We start from the raw sequence: 21,201 nt of genomic DNA, 5'->3' as shown, positions 1-21,201 counted from the left end.
TTTCTGACCCTCAAATAAAAGATGAAGACATCACATTCATGTATAAATAAAAACAGGTTCAACCCCATGTAGGATAATTTTTGTACTAAAGCTAAGAAGTGTTAACGATGTGAGAAATATTTCAACGGTTATAGGCGCCACACAGGTGAACACGTTCCGATTGGAAAAGTAGAAAGCAAAATTCGTTCCAAAAGGAAAAAGTAACGAGAACGGAACAGCATAAGTGATTAACGAATGAATGGGGGCATGGATGAAGGCCACGCGGATGAACAAGGGACGATGACAGTTCATCCGCGTATTGTTCGTCTGCGTATTGTTCGTCTTTCTTTGTTTATTTGTTTCTTTTTAAGGGCTTGGCTATAAAGTCTTGTTGTTTTTGTTGTTGTTGTTGAGCTACTGGTTGCTTTTTTTAGCTCGACTCTTCCAGAGTATGCAGGATTCCTTTGGGGTTGTAGTTGACAGGAGGAGCATCATCAACAATTTAGCGATGACGACGGATGCTTTGAAGAAGAGGAATCATGCCACCTTCATTCGCGTAACAGTATCAGAATTACCGAAAGGGCATGCAGGAGCTGTCTCGTAATCTTTGTCTTCGCAGGCCTTGCATCTTGTTAGTTAACGCGCCTCTGGTTACAACTACTTGGAGTTCAGTGTGATTGAATGGTGTGGCGTCTGGACCGGTGTTGCAGTGACGATGAAAGCCTGCGGAACTGAAAAGGGAGAGTAGGGAGGGAATGGAGTGGAAGGGGAGGGGAGGGGAGGAAGCTCATCGAGAATGTGGAAAAAATTCTGTTGTTAGCTCGTTGGAATGGCGCATTTCGCTCTCCAGTTTTCGTCTTTAGAGGAGGAAGACGCGGTGTTTTGGTGCTCGGGAACATTTTCGTACAACATGGTGACTGTTGTAGATCATCGACGAGGAGTTGGATTGTGTTGCGGCTGCGCATCTCGTTTCGGAACACGGCTTACGTGAGGAGCGAAAATTTACACTTTATGAGTTCGTAGTTGGCGTTTCAATCGATCTTTCGACCGTTTCCCTACTCCGGATTCTTTTTCGTTGGTCGAGTTGAGTACAGGAGAATCAGTGGATACGGACAGTGGTACGATTAGTAGCCCCTCTTTGTTTAATTTGGATCTACAGTGCGCAAGGATTGCCGGTTTTCTCGTTGAATTTCATCATCGACTGCCATATGACCATCCCTTGGACAGGGGCTTAAAGTCTTTCAAACGAGGTGGAGATGGAGACAGTGAAGTATAAGTGAGGTGTCGTTCTTTGTTCAAATCAGTGAGAACAGCAACGGAGTTTTGTGCTTTTACAGGGATGGAGTGGAAACAATCAATGCCTCACAGGTAGACAAGGTCAGCTCATTTGAGAAAACATGTGGAAAATTTTCGCCTCTAGTATTTAGTTATGCATGAGTTCCAAATCTCCCTTTCCGTGAAGTTCTGATTCTACAAGAGAGTTCTTTGGTACCTTGCGATGTACTCCAATCCTCCAGCAAGGCTCTCTGCCTCAGGCCACGTTTCGTCTACCATGGACCCAGGTATTGGTATTTCTATCCTCATTCCCTTTTCGTGTGCAATTTTTCCCTGCCCTTCCTTCAAATCCATTTAGTTGAAGTCAACTTTGAAGCTCCCAACCAGTCGACCGATGCACAGAGTGGCTGCTCATCCTTATCTATCTGTTCGCCAGACTAATGATAGTCAACAAAGATTGTATGGGTTTGTGTGCCTCTAGAGACCATGCCAGTCATGATTCTTTTGACAAATACTTTTGATCTGTCCAAGAGTTGAGGATGGAAGATTATGTAAGCAATTAATTACTTCGCAGTTATTCATTAGTACAAGAGAACTGTGGTGCTTGATCGAGCAGTTATTACTACAGTACCTGAGCAATACTAGAAGCTTTAAATATCTTGTACTTGGCATTTTGAAGTTCGACAAAGATCCCCAATCATGATTTACACTTGTTATGCTGGATACAATATGACATCGAGTACCTCGAGAACATTTTCGTGAGAATGAACCCTCCATCGTGGTAACGTCACACTTCCTTTAAGTGTGGCAGAAGAAGTGAAAGTCACTAACTCCAATGCTGCTTTAGATAAGCTATAGAATTCGCGGGATATCTGTCTGAATGTCGTATCTGCCAAAATTACTTTGCATTACATGTGGCTTTTTCCTGTGCTTGTGTTCTTCTGACTGTTAGATGTTCCCTTCCCCTCAAACACATGGCTTTGTTCACAACGGCAATCATTACTGTTACATTGGTTCCTTCAATTCCTTGATTCATAAACGTAAGAATGTTGCTTATTTGTGTCGGAAATTTATGTCCATCTACGTTTAGCACATTTTGTTGCTCCTCTTTACCATTTTGCTGCATTGCGTCGCAAATTCTTCAAGAAATGCTACTGGAATGTTTTGTGGGAGCATTTCATGTCCTATGATGAAGATTTATGGTCTCTCTAAAAACTTCTCTATCATGATTTCAGTCAGGGAACCTGAAATTTGATATCAATCTAGATTCTTAAAATCTGCTGTTTGAACTGTTTTAAAGACGTGGACAGCTACGTTGCAGGTCATTTTGAGCTTATGTCAGTTTATGATGGCAGTTATTTCTCTTGAACAGTGAATTGTTTTGAATAGGTGCCAGAGTTTAAATGGTGATAAAAGTTTCTTTCTTCTAACATTTGATGCATGTAGATCTTTTCCACTGGTTTACTAATCATCCTATTCATTGACGAATATTTTGTAGGGGGTAGACGAAGTCTGAATTCTGAGCTGTGGCATGCATGCGCTGGATCATTAGTGTCTCTGCCTCCTGTTGGAAGCCGTGTTGTGTACTTCCCACAAGGTCACATTGAGCAGGTGTGTTTAGTGGATCATGTCGTTAAAGTTGAAATTTCATCGTTTTTGGAAGGCTCAAGATGTGATCGACCATATGTAAATGTGTTCGTGGTTCATCATGTCTTTTGTGATTGTGGATGCAGAACTCATATAATTGTCCAAATTATAATTTTGCATCAACGTGTTCGATTTGTTTTGTCGGAACTATTTTACGTTCAATGCAACCAGTTTTGTAGTCTTTTCATCTTGATCGGAAAGAAACTGCTGTAATTGTGTGGTCTGTATCATGCTTGTCACTTACGTAAGCATTGTGGGATGCTGTAAGGTGGCTGCATCGACACAGAAGGAGGCTGACGTGCCCATTCCGAACTATCCCAGCCTCCCTTCTCGACTTTTCTGTTTACTTGACAATGTCTCACTTCATGTACGTGCTGTATGAGAAGCAAGCCGGATCATGACTGTTATAGCCTAGTGACCTAGGCCCAAACAATCATCATCTCTGCAGAGTTAGAATTTGCGTTGAGTCTTCTACATCGTGGACAATGAGCGCAAATAGTTTACATCAGTGATTTTTTGGTGTATCATATCTCATGGTGTGCAATAGACCATTGTTCCATCACAAACGAAGCATTATATTGCAATAGTGATTTCCATGATCCAATTGGACTTGTCTTTGTGTCTCAGTTCCTAAATGATTCGTAAGGAAATGTCGACGGGCTGGGAGTCTATTCCTCATTGAGAGTTTTTGCTGCAGGCTGACCACGAAACGGACGAAGTTTATGCCCAGATGACTCTGCTACCTATTCAGAATTCTGTAAGCCGTCCTGATTACGCCGTCATCGTTTTTTAGCATATTTGTAAGGGACGTCTTTTCTTTCATTCTTTGTTTTCAAACATCCATGGATATGAAGTTTGAAGTTATGTATCCCATTCGTGACTTGTAGGAAAAAGAAGCCTTGCTAGCACCAGATTCAGTAATTCCGAATAAGCAGCCATCAGAGTATTTTTGTAAGACCCTCACTGCCAGTGACACTAGTACCCACGGTGGCTTTTCAATCCCACGGCGTGCTGCTGAGAAAGTTTTCCCTCCCCTGGTATGGTTCTTCCTCTGCCTTGGGCATTTAAGGCGTAAGGTTATGGCAATGATTCAATGAAGACGCGATGACACTTGTTGATACAAAAGTCTGAGTCTGTTATTGTCATGGTTGTGTTGGTTGCTCTGAAATTGAATCAATTGGCTACTATGTTCCTATGCACAAGCAGTTTGTGGAGATTGTAAGTTTTAGTTGTGATATTTGCAGGATTTTACGAAATCTCCACCAGCCCAAGAGCTTGTTGCCCGAGATCTTCATGATCAAGATTGGCACTTCCGTCATATTTACAGAGGTAGATATGCAATTTCTTTTGTACACATTCATTAACTTAGATTTAGCTACGACGAACGCAACTTTACTTGAAGATGTAGATGAATACGTTAATTTATGTTGTTCCTGAGTATGATTGTGTGCTTTTTCTTCCAGTTTAATTACGAATTTGGCCTTCTGTTGGTTGAGAGAGGGAGAGAGGATACTGGCTTTCCATCATTACGATAGTGAATCCGCTTCCTCCTGTGGCAGGATATTAAGAGGCCCGCTTTATGGTCGTTTACACGTCTGAACGGATGTTTATTCTTGCAACCACAGAATATGTCGTGGTATAACAACGTTTGCCTGGACTGGAACAGTAGCATATTTTTGATTTGCCATTCGTACAGGCCAGCCGCGCAGGCATCTTCTCACAACCGGGTGGAGTGTGTTCGTCAGTATAAAGAGACTGCAAGCAGGAGATTCGGTCTTGTTTATTAGGTGCTTATTCTGCAACGAACCAATACTAGTAGGACATTGTTCCAGTACGTTAAAAAATGCTTTGGTCATTTCCTATATTCTGTCTATTATCTATTTCATGTTTACTACATGAAATCAAATTGTGCAATATGTACCCCACTGAAAGTCCGTTAGAAGTGAATAGTGATAATTATGACTGTGGTCGATATGTTTGATGTGTGCCGTTAATGTGGTTGTAGCAATTGCTCTCTGTTGCTAGGGACGATAAAGACCATCTCTTGTTGGGCATAAGGCGGGCAAACAGACAACAATCGGTTATGCCATCTTCAGTGCTGTCTAGTGATAGTATGCATTTCGGGGTTCTTGCAGCTGCCAGCCATGCTGCAGCTACCAGCAGCCGCTTCAAAATTTTCTATAATCCGAGGTGCACATGCCCATACTCAGTGTCTAGGAACTTTTCATTTAAGATAACGCTTGTAAAATGGAAAGGTTGATGCGCTTGACACTCTTGCAGACTTTGTGAATATTCTTCCAAACTTTGCAACAATATTCTTGCTGTAGAAATTGTTTATTTGACATCTAAATCTTATCTCTATGTTCAGAATTTTGTGTTTCTTGCTTGTACAGGCCTTGTTAATCTGAAGCCATTGGTAGCATGTAAATTTGGAAGATTCTATATATGTTGACTTTTTTTTAAAAATCTTTACAGGCAAAGCCCTTCTGAATTTGTCATTCCTCTTGCAAAATATCAGAAGGCTTTATACAACACACAAGTTACATTAGGTATGCGCTTTCGGATGGCGTTTGAAACGGAGGAATCGAATGTCAGAAAGTATGAGTATCAATCTTCACTTTCTCAGTAAACATACGTGATTATTGACTTCGTTTTCCGACTTCCTTTGGTTGTTACATTGTTATTACTTTTAAAATTTAAGATAAGTTAACCTCGATCAGCATTATCTTTGTCAGATACATGGGCACAATCACTTGTATAGGGGATCTTGATCCTGCCAGGTGGCCTAAATCAGATTGGCGCTCTCTCAAGGTGTGATCCCTCATGTCCAAGTTGTAGGGATTTATACGCTTTTTTATTCTGTTTCATTTCTGGTTTTCATAACTTATTTATTTATTTATTTTCTTATTTGTTAAGTAAATATTAGTAGATGAATTGTAATAGTAGTAGTTATTATTGTTATTATAATTCATCTCATTTTCTCTGAATTTCTTTTATTGGGTTGGCTGTACAGGTTGGGTGGGATGAATCTATAGCTGGTGACAGACAACTCAGGGTGTCTCTTTGGGAGATTGAACCTACACCAACACCATTTCTACTCTGCCCTCCTCCAGTTGCCTTAAGGTCGAAACGTCCTCGTGGCATGCAAGGTAAGTGTGACTCTCCATCGAGGGTGCCTTAGCATTCTTTTCAGTTAGAATTTCAGAGTATAGTAGTGGGATATTCCATTCTTTATAATAGAAGTACTTCTACATCACTCCTCTTTCTTCTTGGGTCTCGAAACAGGTTGCGTGCTTTTTAATGCTTCGAAAGGCTTTGATGGCCAAGTTTTGCCGAAGACGATTGTGTCTCTTTCTTCCGTAAGACTAACCTCTAATTCGTCTCAACAGAAGAAGAAGATGCTTTGGAAATGTTGATGAAGAAGTCACATATGTGGCCTCACGGGAGTGACCCATCAGTGTCACTTAAAGTTGGTGGCTTGAGATTGGACCCTCTTTGGATGCGACTGCCGCAACCGAGACTTGGACCGATGGTATCTTCACCTCAGAGTGGGTACTATCGCGCACTTGCAGCAGCAGCCCTACAGGAAATTCGAAGTGTAGATCCTCCAACCCAATTACTACCTCAGTCAGCATCCTCGTCTCAGCTCTTCTTTGGTCAGCCGCAGTCTCAGTCTCAACCTCAGCAACTCATGCAGCATATCAATGACATTCCAGGCCCTCTATTGCAGTTGACGACCAGCCAAACACAAACAGTGGATCTAGCCAACCCTGTTGGGCCATCTTCAAGTTACAGAGAATCTGATATGCACATGACTTCTCCAACTACTATGTCTAACTCCCTCGCCTTACAGGGAATGATGAGAAGGGCTTCCACTAGTGCCACTCTTAGTTTCAGTGAAGGAAATCAAATCACCAGTTTGATGCGAAAAAGTCACAATGGATTGCAACCCTATGGGACAGTGCAAGGAGTGATTCAGGTACTTGCAGTTGTCCTTTGAGTAGTCCATGGTGAGCTAGCCCAGACTATGTTTAACGAGGTAGTCTTTCATATTTTTGTCTTTGTTACATTTTTCCAATCAAATGTGAAAATGCTTGTTTCTTTTATGTGTTCTTCAGTTGAACAACAATACGTGATATAGGTCGAGCTCGCTCTAGACAGAGCTCAGTAGTAGAGTTGCCAGCCCTTTAAGGGGCAGAGTGATCATTTTCAGTATCATTGTGCATTTGAAATGAGCATTGCTTATGAGTCAGTGATCACTCGTGAGGTTGAATAAATTTCAATGAAATTGGCTTTTAGGAATGGTTGTCTTTTCAATTTTTTTTACCCCGTCCGTAATCGGAGATGACAATCCGACACAATGCTTCTTAATCTTTTAAGTCATTGGAACTCTGTTACTACTATGATAGCTACATATCACCTGAGGTCTACGTATGAGTGTAGGTTTAGGGCCCGTAGATATCTGCAAACATACTAATAGTGTCCACAACACTATTTGTGATAATTTATGAAAGTCCTCTGTTCTGTTGTGTGTTAAATTGGTGATGTATCATTTGAAGGTTATAACGGTAGCAAGGTGTTGCCTTAGGTGTATTGGTTTTGTACAATATGGTCAATTATTCCACTACAATTTTTAGGCAGCGTAACACCTCGTATGCAATTGGTGACAGGCTTCTACTTCCTGGTTTTCAAATCAATCCGACTCCCAGGCACTCATTTCATCCCAGCAGTCTCGTGTGGAGGCTTCCAGTGGTGGGGTGCCCGAGTCTTATGCTCTGCCTCAAAATAATGAATCAAGTTTACATCAAGGTCTGGGACATCAGCTCCCTTTTGGATTTCGCAGCAATGATCAGGACTCGGATCAGCTGCAAGCTGACCGAAGCCACCTTCTTTTTGGTATGTCTATTGATCAACCATTGGGAGGCTCAAGTGTTGTTTCTCCTCAATCTTACCGTAAATCAAAGGATGATACAGGCAATAACATGCTGTTAACTGCATACGGTCCACCAGTTACGCCAGATTCTATGAATAATGGCATACTATCAGGTGAGGGGCTGGACGGTAACGGGCTCTTTCAGCGTAATAGTGGATGGCCAGCAATGCCTGTTGCAATTCCTCCCCGCACGTTTACCAAGGTCCATTTCTTGAGCTCTTTGTTTTGGCAAGCTTTTATAAAAGATTTTTATGTATCTAAATTTCCCTGTATTGAACCTGCAGGCTTTCTTCTTATGATCCGCTCTTTTGAAATACTAGTATATATGTTCGGCAGTCTAAAGCAGACTTTAAGCGTCAAGGGTTGTGTACGGAATTACTTTTTTCATTTATCGTACCTGTTTTCAGGTACACAAGCTTGGATCGGTGGGGAGATCTTTGGATGTACGAAATTTCTCTAATTACACAGAACTCAGACAAGAGTTGGCGCGTAGGTTTCAATTAGACTGCCTGATGGAAGATCCATCCTCATCAGGGTGGCAAATTGTGTTCGTCGATAATGAGGATGATACATTGCTTCTTGGTGATGATCCATGGGAGTAACCAACTGGCTTCTTTTTGGTTTCTCTGCAGCTTTAAGCTTCTTTCCCACAAACATTTTTTTAGGAGCATGTAAAATTTTGTGTCTTAATTATGCTCATATCCACAAGTCTTGGTCCGTCACGTTACCAGTTGTTTGCAGCTTAGTCAGTTTTAAATGACTGTTGGTTTGCAAATTTCGACTTACACTCATGTGTGGCGTTCTTTTATACACAGAGAATTTGCGAAGTTTGTGAAAACGATCAAAATTCTCTCTCCATCCGAAGTGGCACAGATGAATCAGGACCAGCTTGAGATGTTGAACATGGTGCCCGTGCAACACATGCAGCAACATGGGCTGACCAGTAGTGACTCTGGAGAAACTCACCCTCAAAGCTCCCTTCCTGATTCTTCAAGTGGTGCGATGGATCACTGAACCGCAGACCAAGCTAGACAGCAGCGATAGAGACTGACTTTCGTGTTTGCCGCACAATTGGGAAGGAAGTTTGACTGTTCAATTATATGCATGAGGACTTATCAATCTCAACTCAAGCTCATGACATTACTGATCTTCCGCAGTAGGCATACAAGAACATGAAGATTTGTAACGGGAAATCATTAATCAAAGCTTGGGCTCCATCAGCATCGACCAGCATGCAGGGCCATTTTGTGTAGTCCTGGAACATATATCCTCCTGCAGAGATCTCAACGGTCAAAGAATGCGACCTGTCTTTGTAACACTGTAAGTCGAGTCGGTTTTATGCAGGCACGCACGAACAAGTACATTGGGTAGTACACAGGAGCTACTTTTGTGAGAGACGTTGTCTGAGGCTAGTGGCATGCACAGATTCGTGGTAGCAGCCTTAAAGCATCCCTCTCTCTGAATTCGAAGGCCACTTTTCTGATGCTGGCAAGCTGCAAGTAAGTACTGTCCGAGGGGCGAGATTTGACACCGTAGTGCCGTGTGGGATGTTTGGTGCAACATCGTGGCATTCTAGGGGATTAGTCACAAATTACATTCAGCTGTGAATACGTTACTTTGATTACCTCGTCTTCACCGTATTTGGGACTTCCAGTTGAACCTTTTAAGGTCAGCTGAATCTACATGTTGCAGAAACTACATCTACATATGAAACGCCGACATCGTTTCTGCTGGAATGGATCGACATCCAAGTATGATGAGTCGGACCCTGATCCAACTTCGAGATCTCTGGAATATAACCTTTGGTCGTCGTTGCAATTTCTTGGATGTTCCATTCAAAGATCGGTTCGTGATGCTCAAGACCACTGCCGGCGACAGTTAGACAAGCATTGGCTTTACTAGATGTATCCTGGTTGAATATGCAGATCGTAAGGAATGCGAACGATGGTATATGTGTGAAGAGGCGATGCCTTTTTCGCATGAGAGTTTCAAGTCTCTGGTCAAGTATGGTTGATTAGGATCCTCGGACCTTGAAAACTCCATGCTACAGACGTCCTTGCCAGAGCTGATGTTACAGTCCTCGAGGCTCGTCTTGGACACTTTCTATGTCTTGGTCCGAAAGGAGCGTGTCTCAAATCAGTGCCTAAAACGTCGAGGACTTTGCCACCTTTGCTCCTTAGGATTCGAGAATGACTGAAAGCCTTAGCATTGTGTCTCACATGGTATGTGATAACTCACATGTTCACCGTAGTAATTGTTCCCCCGATGTACGTGATAACCAGCAGCTTACGGATCTTCAGTTGATAGGGGAGGTCATGATAGCAGCGTCCTTTCACCACGCTTGTAGATGTGGCAATTGGGGGGTGTCCTCATGCTGCACACGACGATTTGATCCTAAATACAGCATTTGGGTCTTCATGAATTTGTGCCTGAATTTTCAGGTTCAATATCAAAAATGTTATTAGCTCTTATTTGTGGTTCTCATCGACCTCACAAGATGGTGTACTAACTTCATCTTGTAGTTTTTGGTCACTTTAGAGAGACTGCTTAACAGCAGCTGAAGGAATTATTGTCCATTATCGTGGCCACTTTGGCATCGGCAGTGTTGTTATTTTTAAAATTTCTGTTGGTTCCATCTCAACGAAGTGCTTTGTAATAAATTTTGAGACTTTGTGGTAGGGATTGTGAAAATAAAATATTGAAATTTAAGAAATCAATTTCTCTATACTTCTTATAATTGTTAGAATCAAGTAATGAGTTAATATCTTTTGACTTGAAAAAAAAGTAAAAATTGATCCATTTTGTGTCTTCTTTTCATTTTATAATATATCTAAAATTTTAGGATTTAAAAGGAGATTTTTTATTCATTGAGGAAAGGATTTTGGTAAATTTTTTTAACCATGTGTTTTTAAAGTGGATTTCTAAGTATATAGATCTTTTGAAGTCTTTATGCTATGAATGAAGGATTAGATGTATTGCAATACCCCTTGGATTATAAAAATAAGATGAAAGAAGTACAAAGAATCTAACAAGTTTGTAAGACACAATGAAGGTTGGATTTTAAATTTTGTACAATGAAGGCAAAATATAGTGGTTTAGAGCCACAAAATAAGATAACTCCTTAGCTAACAAGCCTCTTTATTTTATTTTTATTTAAGATGGCTCTTGAGTCTTTTATCCCTTACATCTTCTCTTACCAAACTTGCAATAAATAAATATATATATATATATATATATATATATATTCTTTTTCTTTTTCTTTTATATAAATTGATTGTTGATATGTTTTTCTTGTTATTATTATGTTTCCTAAGAATGCTACAAGCATCTCAAAATAGATTACATATTATTTTTTTGAAAAAAAAAACTAGATTGGAGTTAAACTTTCTTTTTTACTATGATCTTTTAAAATTATCATCTATTATTAAATATGGTTATATTTGTGGTTAATTAATAAATATCACTATTGATTGTTTATTCTATAGTATGATTTTTTATTTTTAATTCTAAACTTTAATTAAAGATTATTGAAGCAATATAAACAAACAAGTTTTTCAAAAATTAATTGATAGTAGAGATAGAAAATATTATGTTTAAAAAAATTGATAGTAAAGATAGAAAATATTATGTTTCTTTGAAATGATACTTTTATTATTATTTTCATCCCACTTTAAATGAATTTTTAAAAATTTAAAGAAAAATATTAAAAATTTATTTTATTTTAATTATGTAAAAAATTAAAAATTAAAAATAATTTTTAAGATTTTTAAGAATACATAATTATAATTTTATCTCAATTATGTGTATATATATATATATATATATATATATATATGACACAAAGAAATTTGTATTATTACTAAAAAAATTAAACATATGTATATATAAATGCAAAAATAAAAGTCTATTGAAATATTAAATTTTTTTTTGTAATGGTATTATGCCAATTGTAGGATCCTAAAGGTAATACAGTTAACCCTTGTTATAATCAACCTTTTGGGACCACAAAAATTGTTTACTGTACAGTGTAGAATAGTGTAGGTGGTTCAAATTAGGACCAACAAAATGAATTGATTATAATCCAAAGTTGACCTTAACAAGGTGCACTATAACAAGTGTTGACTATATTATTATCTAACGTAAAATATTTCTATTTAAAAATTAAAATATAATAAAATAATATTTTCAATGTATTACAACAAAAATTTAGGACATATGTTATAAATATTATATAAAATATATAATTATTTTTTAATAAAAAGATCTTGAAAAAGAAGACAAAAAGAAGACAAAATAGTATTCTTAAATATGAACATATAAACATATAAACATTAGAGAGAATAATGTTCATTTATTACAACAAGTATAATGAGTTGTATGTGTTATTTATTCTTATCAATCAAACTTTATAGGGAAAAAAATTACTAATAAAGTATATCAATGGCTTATGTCTTTATAGTTTATACTTTTGGAACTAATAACCTTATTTACTACTTGTATACATATATTGGATTTTATCATGATTTTTTATAATATGAATGAATGAACCCATAAGAAGGTAATTAGAGAGAATAATAGATTGGTTGATGCAACAATTAACAAATTTTACTATTAAAAACCTACACATAACAAATTAAAAAACTAATAATTAAAGTTTTATTTGAAGTACAGAAATGACACAATTGTCTAAGAAGAGATTAAAAAATAATGTTATTTTTCTAGACAAGACATTTTAGAATCAAAATTGAAGTTAAAAATCCTTTAAGTTTTTTTTGTTACTATTAGGTACTTGATTTTTTTTCTTCTAAATTTTGCATGTTATTCTTATAAATATGGCATATAAAATCATTTTTACAAGCACCAAGTTTCTTTTAATTTATTCTTTTTAGTAGTAATTATAAGAATATATTATGTTAAATATAAGTTTTATATGCATTCAATTTTGTTATATTTATATATATATATTTATATATTTATATATATATTTATATATTTATATTTATATATATATATATTTATATATATTGCAATTCATGATTTTAGATTTATATTAATGTTATTATTTTTTCACATTACAACTTACTACAATTAGGCATTTGCTATTCAAATCTATGAAATCTAAGTTGAGGTTCTTTACTTGAATCGGAAGTTTATAAAACAAAAAAACATGAAAATGTCTTATTTTTCTTCTAAGAATTAATGACAATCATTTGAAAAAATCCTCTAAAGAAAAAGAAAAAGAAAAAGAATGAAAAAAAATCCCAAAAAAACACAACTTTGGAAGCAAGTTGTACTTAAACAACATGTGAACTTGCAACTATTGGAGAAAGTCATTCATTCTATAGACAATCATTGTATCTCACAAAATACACAATTAGGGTTTTTTAGAAAGAGAAATCACGTACTCACGTACCGCACATGGTGCATAAAATTACATATCATGGTGAGGAGGAGGAGGAGGGGAGGGGGGCATAATCCACGTCAGACTAGAAAATTGCCACATAGACCAAGAACGCCAACCGAGGTGGATCACTCAGTCCACATGGGCACCACCCCAATTGGTCGAACCAACCCCAACCCCCTTGGCCCCAAGGCTTAGCTGGCAAATCCCGGGCCGGGCCGGGTGGAGGGGCACCAGGAAGCACGGGAAGGATTGGTGGGTGCTGCTTCTGCTTACTTCGAAACAAAATTGCTTTTTGTGTATCTACGATTCTGTTGTTGTTTCTGCTGCTTCCGCTCTTCCTCTTTCTTCTACTTCGTCTTCTTCGTCAGCTTTTCATGGTGGTGGTGCTTCTATTGCCGTGTTGTTGATGCTGCAGTAGAGACTTGATACTTCCTCCCTTCAAACCCACTTTCGTGTTTTGAGGTTCCTCGGCGGCTTTGGGTTTCATTTTTCCATTGCGACCAGGTGCGAGGCTGATGATGCCTGTATTGGACCAATACCTTTCGTGCCTGTTTTCGAACTGCTTTGGTTTGTATTCGCGCCTTTTCTTTTTCTTTTTTTTTTTTTTTCGTTTTGTTTTGTTGTTGATTACGAAGTGCCGAATCGAGGCGCATTGCATGCTCCGGAATCGTGTTCCGTGTTTTGGGTTCGAGTGATTTTTCCATGGGTGGGCGTTGCCACTGAGGTGGAGGTAAACAAATGAGCCGATTTTGCGCGGGGGGGGGGGGTGCTTGTACAAAAACCGTGAATGAGTTCGCAGAGTTTTTGAGTTTGGAAGCGAGGGAGTACCGGCATTTTGGATTGTGGATTTTGAATAAGTGAAGAGTCTGGGCTGCTAGAGAAATGTTGGAGGTGTGGATTATAGCTTTGGTGGTGGTGGTGGGTGAGGGTTTGGCGTGTTGCAGAATGCTGCTCTTGTGGCCGTTAGTATTTGTAGTTCGGAGACAGAGGTGTTGTGGGTTTTTGAGCTGAGTTTTTGCGGAAGCCGTGCTGGCGACTAAGCTTGAGGTGTTTTTTGGACTTCATTGACGTAGTTGTGATTGCCACTGTCGAGAGAAGATTGGATTTGAGGTGATCCGTCGTCTCGGCATCGCACGTCTTTGCTCCTGAAACGAGCGCGCTAGTGTATCTAAGGTTACGCAAAGACTTTTTTTGAATGGATCCTCTGCGCATGGTTTGGCTACGGGCGGATTATGCAACAATTTTCTGCCTCAAACGCGAACTATAGCTTATCCTCATGTAGTGCAACTGAGTTTCACACTCTGGTAGTTCTTCATTACATCTCGTAAAGTCAAAATGCGTGACTTAATGGAGACGTGACATAAGAGTACATGGCTGGACGCCGGATGAATTAGCTTGATTTTTTCTTTGACGAGTCGTGGCCTGGATTGGGGGCAGGTGGTTGCTATGGGTGGCGCGGCGCAGGTTCGGATGCCAGAAGGACAATGGGATTGGCGGCAGATGGCTGCAGTGAAGATGTCAACGGAATACGACTCCGAAGGAAGTGTATTTGTGAACAAGATGTCTGCCCGGGTGCTTAATGGACTCGCCAAGCTCACAGGGTCTTTCCAAAGAGAGCCGTCAGGGGACCTCCGCTACCCTTTGATGGGCGTGGTGACGAAGTACTTGTCGGTGATGTATGATCATGAAGACAGAAACGCCCTCGTCACCTTCAATGCGGACGTTGGCCGCAACTTGTCAGTCAAGTACCTGCGAGATATCAAGGTATGCAAATTCCCCAGCTTTGTTCTGAGCAATTAGTCGCTAGCATTCTCGTCCGACAATAAACTAGAGCTGAAACACTGGTGGTTTTATTTTTTCAGGCCCAGCAAGGCGAACTGAAGCTTCAGGCACATACTTCGAACCTTAGGTATAAGACAGAGATCTCCTCCGACGTCCCAGCCACAACTTTGGTAGGTCTGAATCATTATTTGATTTCATTATTGGAATTACCACTACCAATTCTTTCTGTACTTCATTAGCCGCGGTCTGGGTTATTACGTTTCGGGAACCTCTGAGCCGTGGTTAGTTAATCAATTTGTGGTGCAGCCGAAAGTAGTGTTCACGTTCCCCGTAGGGCAATTGAGGGCCGAAGAGGTTGAGAAGGATGAGGAGCGAGCAATTGCTCTCAGCGGCTTCTTTGGCGGGAGTGTATTGAATGGTCAAGCTGTTGCAAGCTATTCTGATGAGAGTGCCACGTTAAAATACACATATAAGGTATGCATTCCTTTGTTGATATCTCTATTACTTACCACTCTTGCATGTCATCTGTGGGATCACCACTGCCCCTGCTATCATGATACACCTAGGGACATCGCATTTGCTTGCAAATTAGTGATTTTTCTTAGCTGCATTATTATCTGTCATGGGTTCCACCACCTCGATCTACTTTCTGAACATCTCAAGTAGGAAGTCCTTCATCATTTATTGGTCTTATACCTGGTGGCTCTATACTTCACTACCAGGATGAGGAGTTGACGTTGGTGCCATCAGTGTCTTGGCCTCGATTGTCTCCTTCGCTTGCTTTCAAGCGACAATTTGGACCACGTAACAAGCTCAGGTGCTAGCCTTTCTCGATGTCCATATCACTATCCCCTCTGCAGTCCTGTGCTAACCAAAATATCCAAGGCTTCTGAAGCAGAGAAACAGTATCTACAATTAGATTCACTACAAAAACGTATTTTTGTCATTATTTCAGTGGGAAATTGAAAGGTATCCTAAGAAGACAATGTTTGTGGTTTTAAGGAGACAGGACACAAGATTTCGAGGGGCAGTTGGGTTCTCAAGTGTAGTACTAGCCAATGGAATTCTTGTGGCATTTGATGAACTCCTCCTTATCATTGATTATTTTCCTGTGCATGGAACAGCTACTTCCATAACTTTGAGACAACGACTTGGAGTGCGGTATATAAATACAAACCAACTGAGGATTTCAAGGTCAAGTTGGGCTATGATTCTGATGTTCGCCTTTGCTGGAGTTCATTTTGGGTACGCGTCCTACTCCTACTTGCATCCACATGTTTGTGTCCTCAACCATCTTCTGGGTTACTGCACTTCGCCTTTGTCAAGGATATCTCAATCCATGTTCGTACGGGTTCTGCTATGCTTGCAGGTAGGGAAGGAGGATGAAGGCGCCAAGAACGCCCCCAGGAAATGCAAGCTGCAAGTAATGCTGCAAGTGCCACAGGATGATGTAAAATCCGGGGCTCTTCTGTTCAGAATGAAAAAGCGGTGGGATCTGTTTTGACCCTTTCGTCGACTCGAAGCTCGGTCCACTATTTGATTAAATCAAATTTGTGCCGACCCTCCAGTTCCACATTTTTTTTGTACTAGTCTTAACCATTTTTCTCTTTATTTGTCCCGACAGCTTTTGCTTCACCTTGACAGAGACCCCAGTGTGCTTCATGTGTTTGCCAGTTTCAGCAAGGCCATAGTAGCCCCTTTGTAAAGCCAAGTGCCAGCACAGGTGGTATGATGTGAGGAGCCAAAGACGGCTGCTAAACTCAATGTTTACACTACTCGACCAAAAACCTTTGTAGATTCTTCCAGCGTAACATCGTCAGTTTTTTCCTAATTTCTCAGTAAATTCAGGCTTCGGTTACACATGCTTTAGTGTTGCTAAACCTTGGCCATCTCTGCAAGGTCCTCTTTGCTCCATCTCTCTTTGTACAATATTGTGTATCTCGCAAGTATAAACAAATTCATTTCTCTCATCCCAATTGCTTGCTGCTCTACATGAACTCTATGTCCACTGATTAGACAACGTGAAACTAGAAACATGCTTGAGATTGGGTCTGGAGATAATGAGATCATTTAATCTGTCTAATCGTGTATGTTTTGTCACAGTAGCAGCCTTGTTTGCTGAATATTTGGTATTTCTTATCAACTTCATGAAAATTGACAAGTTTTTAACTTCTTCTGCTTGTTTTTTTCGAATGCACATTTTGTTTTTAGTAGATGTGAGATATTTAAAAATGAGTAAGAGAACGGTATCAGTGATGTTTTTTATGTTTTTTTAAAACTATACAATTAGAATATTGCAATATTACATTTAGTTTATTTGAATTTTAAATTAAATGTGTGTATGTGCACAAACTTTATCTTTGACCATTCTTAAACTAAAAACATGTTACAAAAGCAGTATCATGTTACCGTAAGCAATCATATTTAGGTTTGTTAATTTTCTGTTGTGATCTGAATTTAGGTGGAGTAAGAGTATGTGAAATTATTACAGAATATGATTTAATCTGTTTCTTCGAAATTCAATTTACATAAATCACAATTTTTTTAAAAATCATCAGTTAATGTGTGCGTCTCCGTTGCATTTGCTCCTCATTCACATGTATATATGTATGTATGTGAAATAGTAGGGTTCTTCTCAAAAGCAGTTGTTTTTTATTTTTTATTTTTTATTATTATTTTTAAAAGCTCTAGTATACTAACTCCTACTGTTCTATTTTTATTTAATTTTTGACTAAGAAAACTTAATGAGAATATGGCTTTCATACCAGAATTGAATTCTCAAACATTCTGAAAAATTCTTCACAGTTCTTTGCAGCTATGACTACCACAAAAGCCAAAAAAGTGAAATTGTAAAGTTCTGTGTATACCCAACTTATTATACTTTTATAGCATCATGAATAATTGATTAGGGTAAATTCTCATCTAATCAACTTGTTGGATTACTAATAAACAATCAATCTATCTGTTTTAATTCCTTTTTTACCGTGTTAATGTCTTTCCATCAATTTTCAGTTTTGTGGTTTTAGTTTTTAAAATTGATGTCAGTACTGTATTTTGCTGAAGAAAATGAGATAATATTTTGTCACCTATTTTTTGAAAGTAAAATTTTGAAAACCACTGTCATTTAACTTTAGTAAAGACACTGTCAAAAATGATTCAAGCCCATAGTTCTTTTCGGAAAAATATTCTACGCTTACAATATTTTGGAAAAAGCGTAAAATACAATCATTCAAGTATGTCCATTGCAAATTTTAAATCAGCACATCATACAAGGTTGAATAAATACTATCTGAATAAATGATTTCAAATGAAAGCATAGGCAACTTGGTGCTATAAAACATAAAAAAATATCCAAAACCTAAATTAAAAAAAAAAAAAAAAAAAAAAAACACACACACACACACACTCATCAAAAAAATGATAATAAGTCATTGTAGAAACCAACACCATAGCAATAAATTCCATCTCCATTTAATTCTACCATGATACCACTCCAATCTGCATTTGTTTTTGGTGATGCTCAAAAAGATGTCACATTATCAGCTTGTTTAAAAACTCAAGACATCAAAGTTCAACTACCTCTTCTACAACCATCAAAACAACACAAGTTAATAAAAATTGAATACAAAAATAAGAGTGAATGGTATTTGGATGCACTTGGGAATAAACCAGGATTTACTATGAAATTGGATTTAAATGTGGTTCAACTAAATAAAGACACTTGTGAACCCACCGAGATACAACTTAAGCGAGACAAGTTTTCACATTTTGACAAAATATGTTCTAAAATTTATAACCATGTGTATATGGGAAGCAAAAGTGTGGCAAAATGCCGCAAGACTTTGCAAGAAAATGGCATCACACATGTATTAAATTGTGTGGGTTTTGTATGTCCCGAATACTTTTCCAAAGAATTAAGCTATAAAACACTTTGGTTACACGATAGCCCTTCTGAAGATATAACAAGCGTTTTATACGACGTGTTTGATTATTTTGAAGAAGTTCGTGAAAAAAATGGACATGTATTTGTGCATTGTTGTCAAGGGGTTTCACGCTCTGCTTCTCTTGTAATAGCATACCTTATGTGGGTGCAACAACGTTCATTTAAAGACGTGTTTAAAGACTTGAAAGTTGCACGAGGCATTGCAAATCCAAACATGGGTTTTGCATGTCAATTAATCCAATGCCAACCAAGAATACATGCCACACTTATAAGTCCAAAGTTGGCTTTGCGGATGTATCAGCTTGCACCTCATTCTTCATATGATCCTATGCACCTTGTACCAAAGGCAATTGATAATCCTCATCCTCATGCTCTTGATTCTCGCATTGTTTTTGTTCTTATTGTTCCAAATGTATTTTTCTTGTGGCATGGCTCAAAATGTGATGCATACATGGTATCTGTGGCACATCATTTTATTTGTCAAGTTGTTAAATATGAGAAAGCTAAAGGAGACATCTTACACGTGGTAGAAGGAGAAGAACCACAAAGTTTTTGGACTTCTTTCACAAGAAACCATGAATCTTGTGCAAATGGCTTACAAAATCATAAAAATGATGTTTGTCTCACAAGTGAATTCAAAGCATCAACAAAAATAGTTTCATCATACAATGAAGACCTTGTAAATTATAGAAAAGCTAAGCAATGTGCTCTTATGCCACCAAAGGCAAAAGTAGATTATGGAACAATAACAGGACCATGCAATGGAGGTTGGAATTTTTTACCAAAAATTGACAGAGATGAATCAAAAAATAATATATTGAAAATTGCAGAAAATGAAGAGGGAAATGTTTTATCTCCACATGAAGGTGAAAAACAAAAAATAGAGGACAAACATGAGAATTTTCAAAACGTTCTTGAACCATCAAGTACTTTGGTTTCAAATAATGATTCACAAATTTCACTTTTGTCATCCTTTTCAAATGATTTATCTTTATCAAATTTATCACCATCATCTTTTGTGATGAAACTTCCACATTCATTGTGTTCATGTTTATTAAAGCGAGTTGCTTGTAATACACTTTTTTGGCATCCAAAAAAACATCTAATTTCTTATTTAATTTCAGCCAATTTATCTCAAATTCCTTCAACACCAAGGACCATTTTCAAAACAATGTCGCAAGATTTTTTTTTCAAAAGATCTTTTTCCCAAAAATTACCCATTGTAGCAAATGATAATAAAATGTCAATCTCACAAAGTTTTTTTACCATTGTGAGCAAAGACTTGTATTTACCAAAAGAAAATTTGAAAAGCATAATAGAGTGTGATTCATTGACATGTGCAACAAACATTACATATAACAATATTAATACATTGGAGACTTGTGTGCAAAATGAAAGGCTTATATCATCATTAAACACTCCATATACTTTCCAAAGAGGAAACCAAGGAGAAAGCTCATCTAATACAAGGGAAATAAGTGATAAAGTAGCTTACTCAATTCCTATTTTATATAAATGGCCCCAAATGGAAACAATTGCCATGTTTGATGTTGATGACCTTGATTCTAATGAGGCTTTTGTTCTTTTAATACCAAATGGTTTTGATAGCAAACAAGGTTGTTTGTATTTATGGGTGGGTTCTACTCTTATAGCAAAAGGAGATAAGAATTCTACTCTTATTGCCAGTGATATTGATCAACAAAGTGTTGAGCATTGGCAACAAGTTGGAATAGATTTGATTCATCAACTAGAATTGCATAAGGACACAAATTCAAAAGTAAGTTGATTTTCAAAACATTAAGATAAACCAAATTATATTAAGACTGTAAATATTGCATGTATCATATTTATTTGAGTGCACGTTATGTAGGTTAAAAAATGGGTTGTCTATATTTCTCTTAAAATAAATGATAAATACAGTATTTAACTTCAATTATAAAATAAAAAAATAAAAAATACTCAATTTGTTTGTATTTGCAGGTTGTCCTTGATGGGAAAGAACCAAACGAATTTTGGGATTACTTTATCAATGGATGAGTTTTGCTTAATGTTTATCAAATTCAAATTTAAGATTATTTTTTGATTGTTTCGGCACCTTGGTTCTATTCAGCTTGAAAAATTCAGAATTGTTTCTATTGATATTTAATTTAGTAATCAATTATGTCATTTACAAACAGAATTGTGATCAAAATTTATGATGTTTTTATACACCTAATTCAAAAAATTCAAAATTTGAAA

At 37.8% G+C, this 21,201-nt stretch overlaps 3 protein-coding genes across 8 annotated transcripts; all 3 read left to right on the top strand.

Moving 5' to 3' along the window:
• The first annotated feature begins 381 nt into the window (after positions 1 to 381).
• Positions 382 to 10,305, top strand: LOC112277958 (auxin response factor 6). 5 transcript variants are annotated; one of them, XM_090248111.1, is made up of 17 exons: positions 382 to 1,097; positions 1,317 to 1,541; positions 2,753 to 2,865; positions 3,170 to 3,268; positions 3,599 to 3,658; positions 3,789 to 3,938; positions 4,146 to 4,230; positions 4,598 to 4,688; positions 4,927 to 5,091; positions 5,377 to 5,499; positions 5,637 to 5,712; positions 5,915 to 6,050; positions 6,291 to 6,880; positions 7,572 to 7,797; positions 7,912 to 8,036; positions 8,242 to 8,416; positions 8,650 to 10,305. In XM_090248111.1, the coding sequence occupies exons 2-17, from the start codon at positions 1,478 to 1,480 to the stop codon at positions 8,667 to 8,669; spliced, it is 2,298 nt and encodes a 765-aa protein (XP_090104237.1). In that variant the 5' UTR covers positions 382 to 1,097; positions 1,317 to 1,477; the 3' UTR covers positions 8,670 to 10,305. The 5 variants fall into 5 exon arrangements, with proteins under 5 accessions (XP_090104237.1, XP_090104235.1, XP_090104234.1 ...); XM_090248110.1 differs by having other exon boundaries at positions 553 to 1,541; positions 7,948 to 8,036; XM_090248109.1 differs by lacking the exon at positions 8,650 to 10,305 and having other exon boundaries at positions 7,572 to 8,036; positions 8,242 to 8,551.
• A 3,227-nt stretch (positions 10,306 to 13,532) lies between these two features.
• On the top strand, positions 13,533 to 16,990 carry LOC112277960 (outer envelope pore protein 37, chloroplastic). Of its 2 annotated transcripts, none has more exons than XM_024510873.2 (7): positions 13,533 to 13,742; positions 14,676 to 15,002; positions 15,101 to 15,190; positions 15,327 to 15,494; positions 15,743 to 15,837; positions 16,145 to 16,265; positions 16,390 to 16,990. In XM_024510873.2, exons 2-7 carry the CDS (start codon positions 14,685 to 14,687, stop codon positions 16,522 to 16,524), a joined length of 927 nt encoding a protein of 308 aa, XP_024366641.1. In that variant the 5' UTR covers positions 13,533 to 13,742; positions 14,676 to 14,684; the 3' UTR covers positions 16,525 to 16,990. The 2 variants fall into 2 exon arrangements, with proteins under 2 accessions (XP_024366641.1, XP_024366642.1); XM_024510874.3 differs by having other exon boundaries at positions 13,549 to 13,805.
• Positions 16,991 to 18,359: 1,369 nt separating this feature from the next.
• On the top strand, positions 18,360 to 21,201 carry LOC112277959 (protein-tyrosine-phosphatase MKP1). The gene is made up of 2 exons (XM_024510870.3): positions 18,360 to 20,740; positions 20,944 to 21,201. The coding sequence occupies exons 1-2, from the start codon at positions 18,503 to 18,505 to the stop codon at positions 20,998 to 21,000; spliced, it is 2,295 nt and encodes a 764-aa protein (XP_024366638.1). The 5' UTR covers positions 18,360 to 18,502; the 3' UTR covers positions 21,001 to 21,201.

This window comes from Physcomitrium patens, chromosome 26 (genome assembly GCF_059467195.1).
Source record: "Physcomitrium patens ecotype Gransden chromosome 26, ASM5946719v1, whole genome shotgun sequence".
NCBI lineage: Eukaryota > Viridiplantae > Streptophyta > Bryopsida > Funariales > Funariaceae > Physcomitrium > Physcomitrium patens.
Note: the sequence above shows the minus strand (reverse complement) of the source record. Positions and strands in the feature narration are given on the sequence as shown.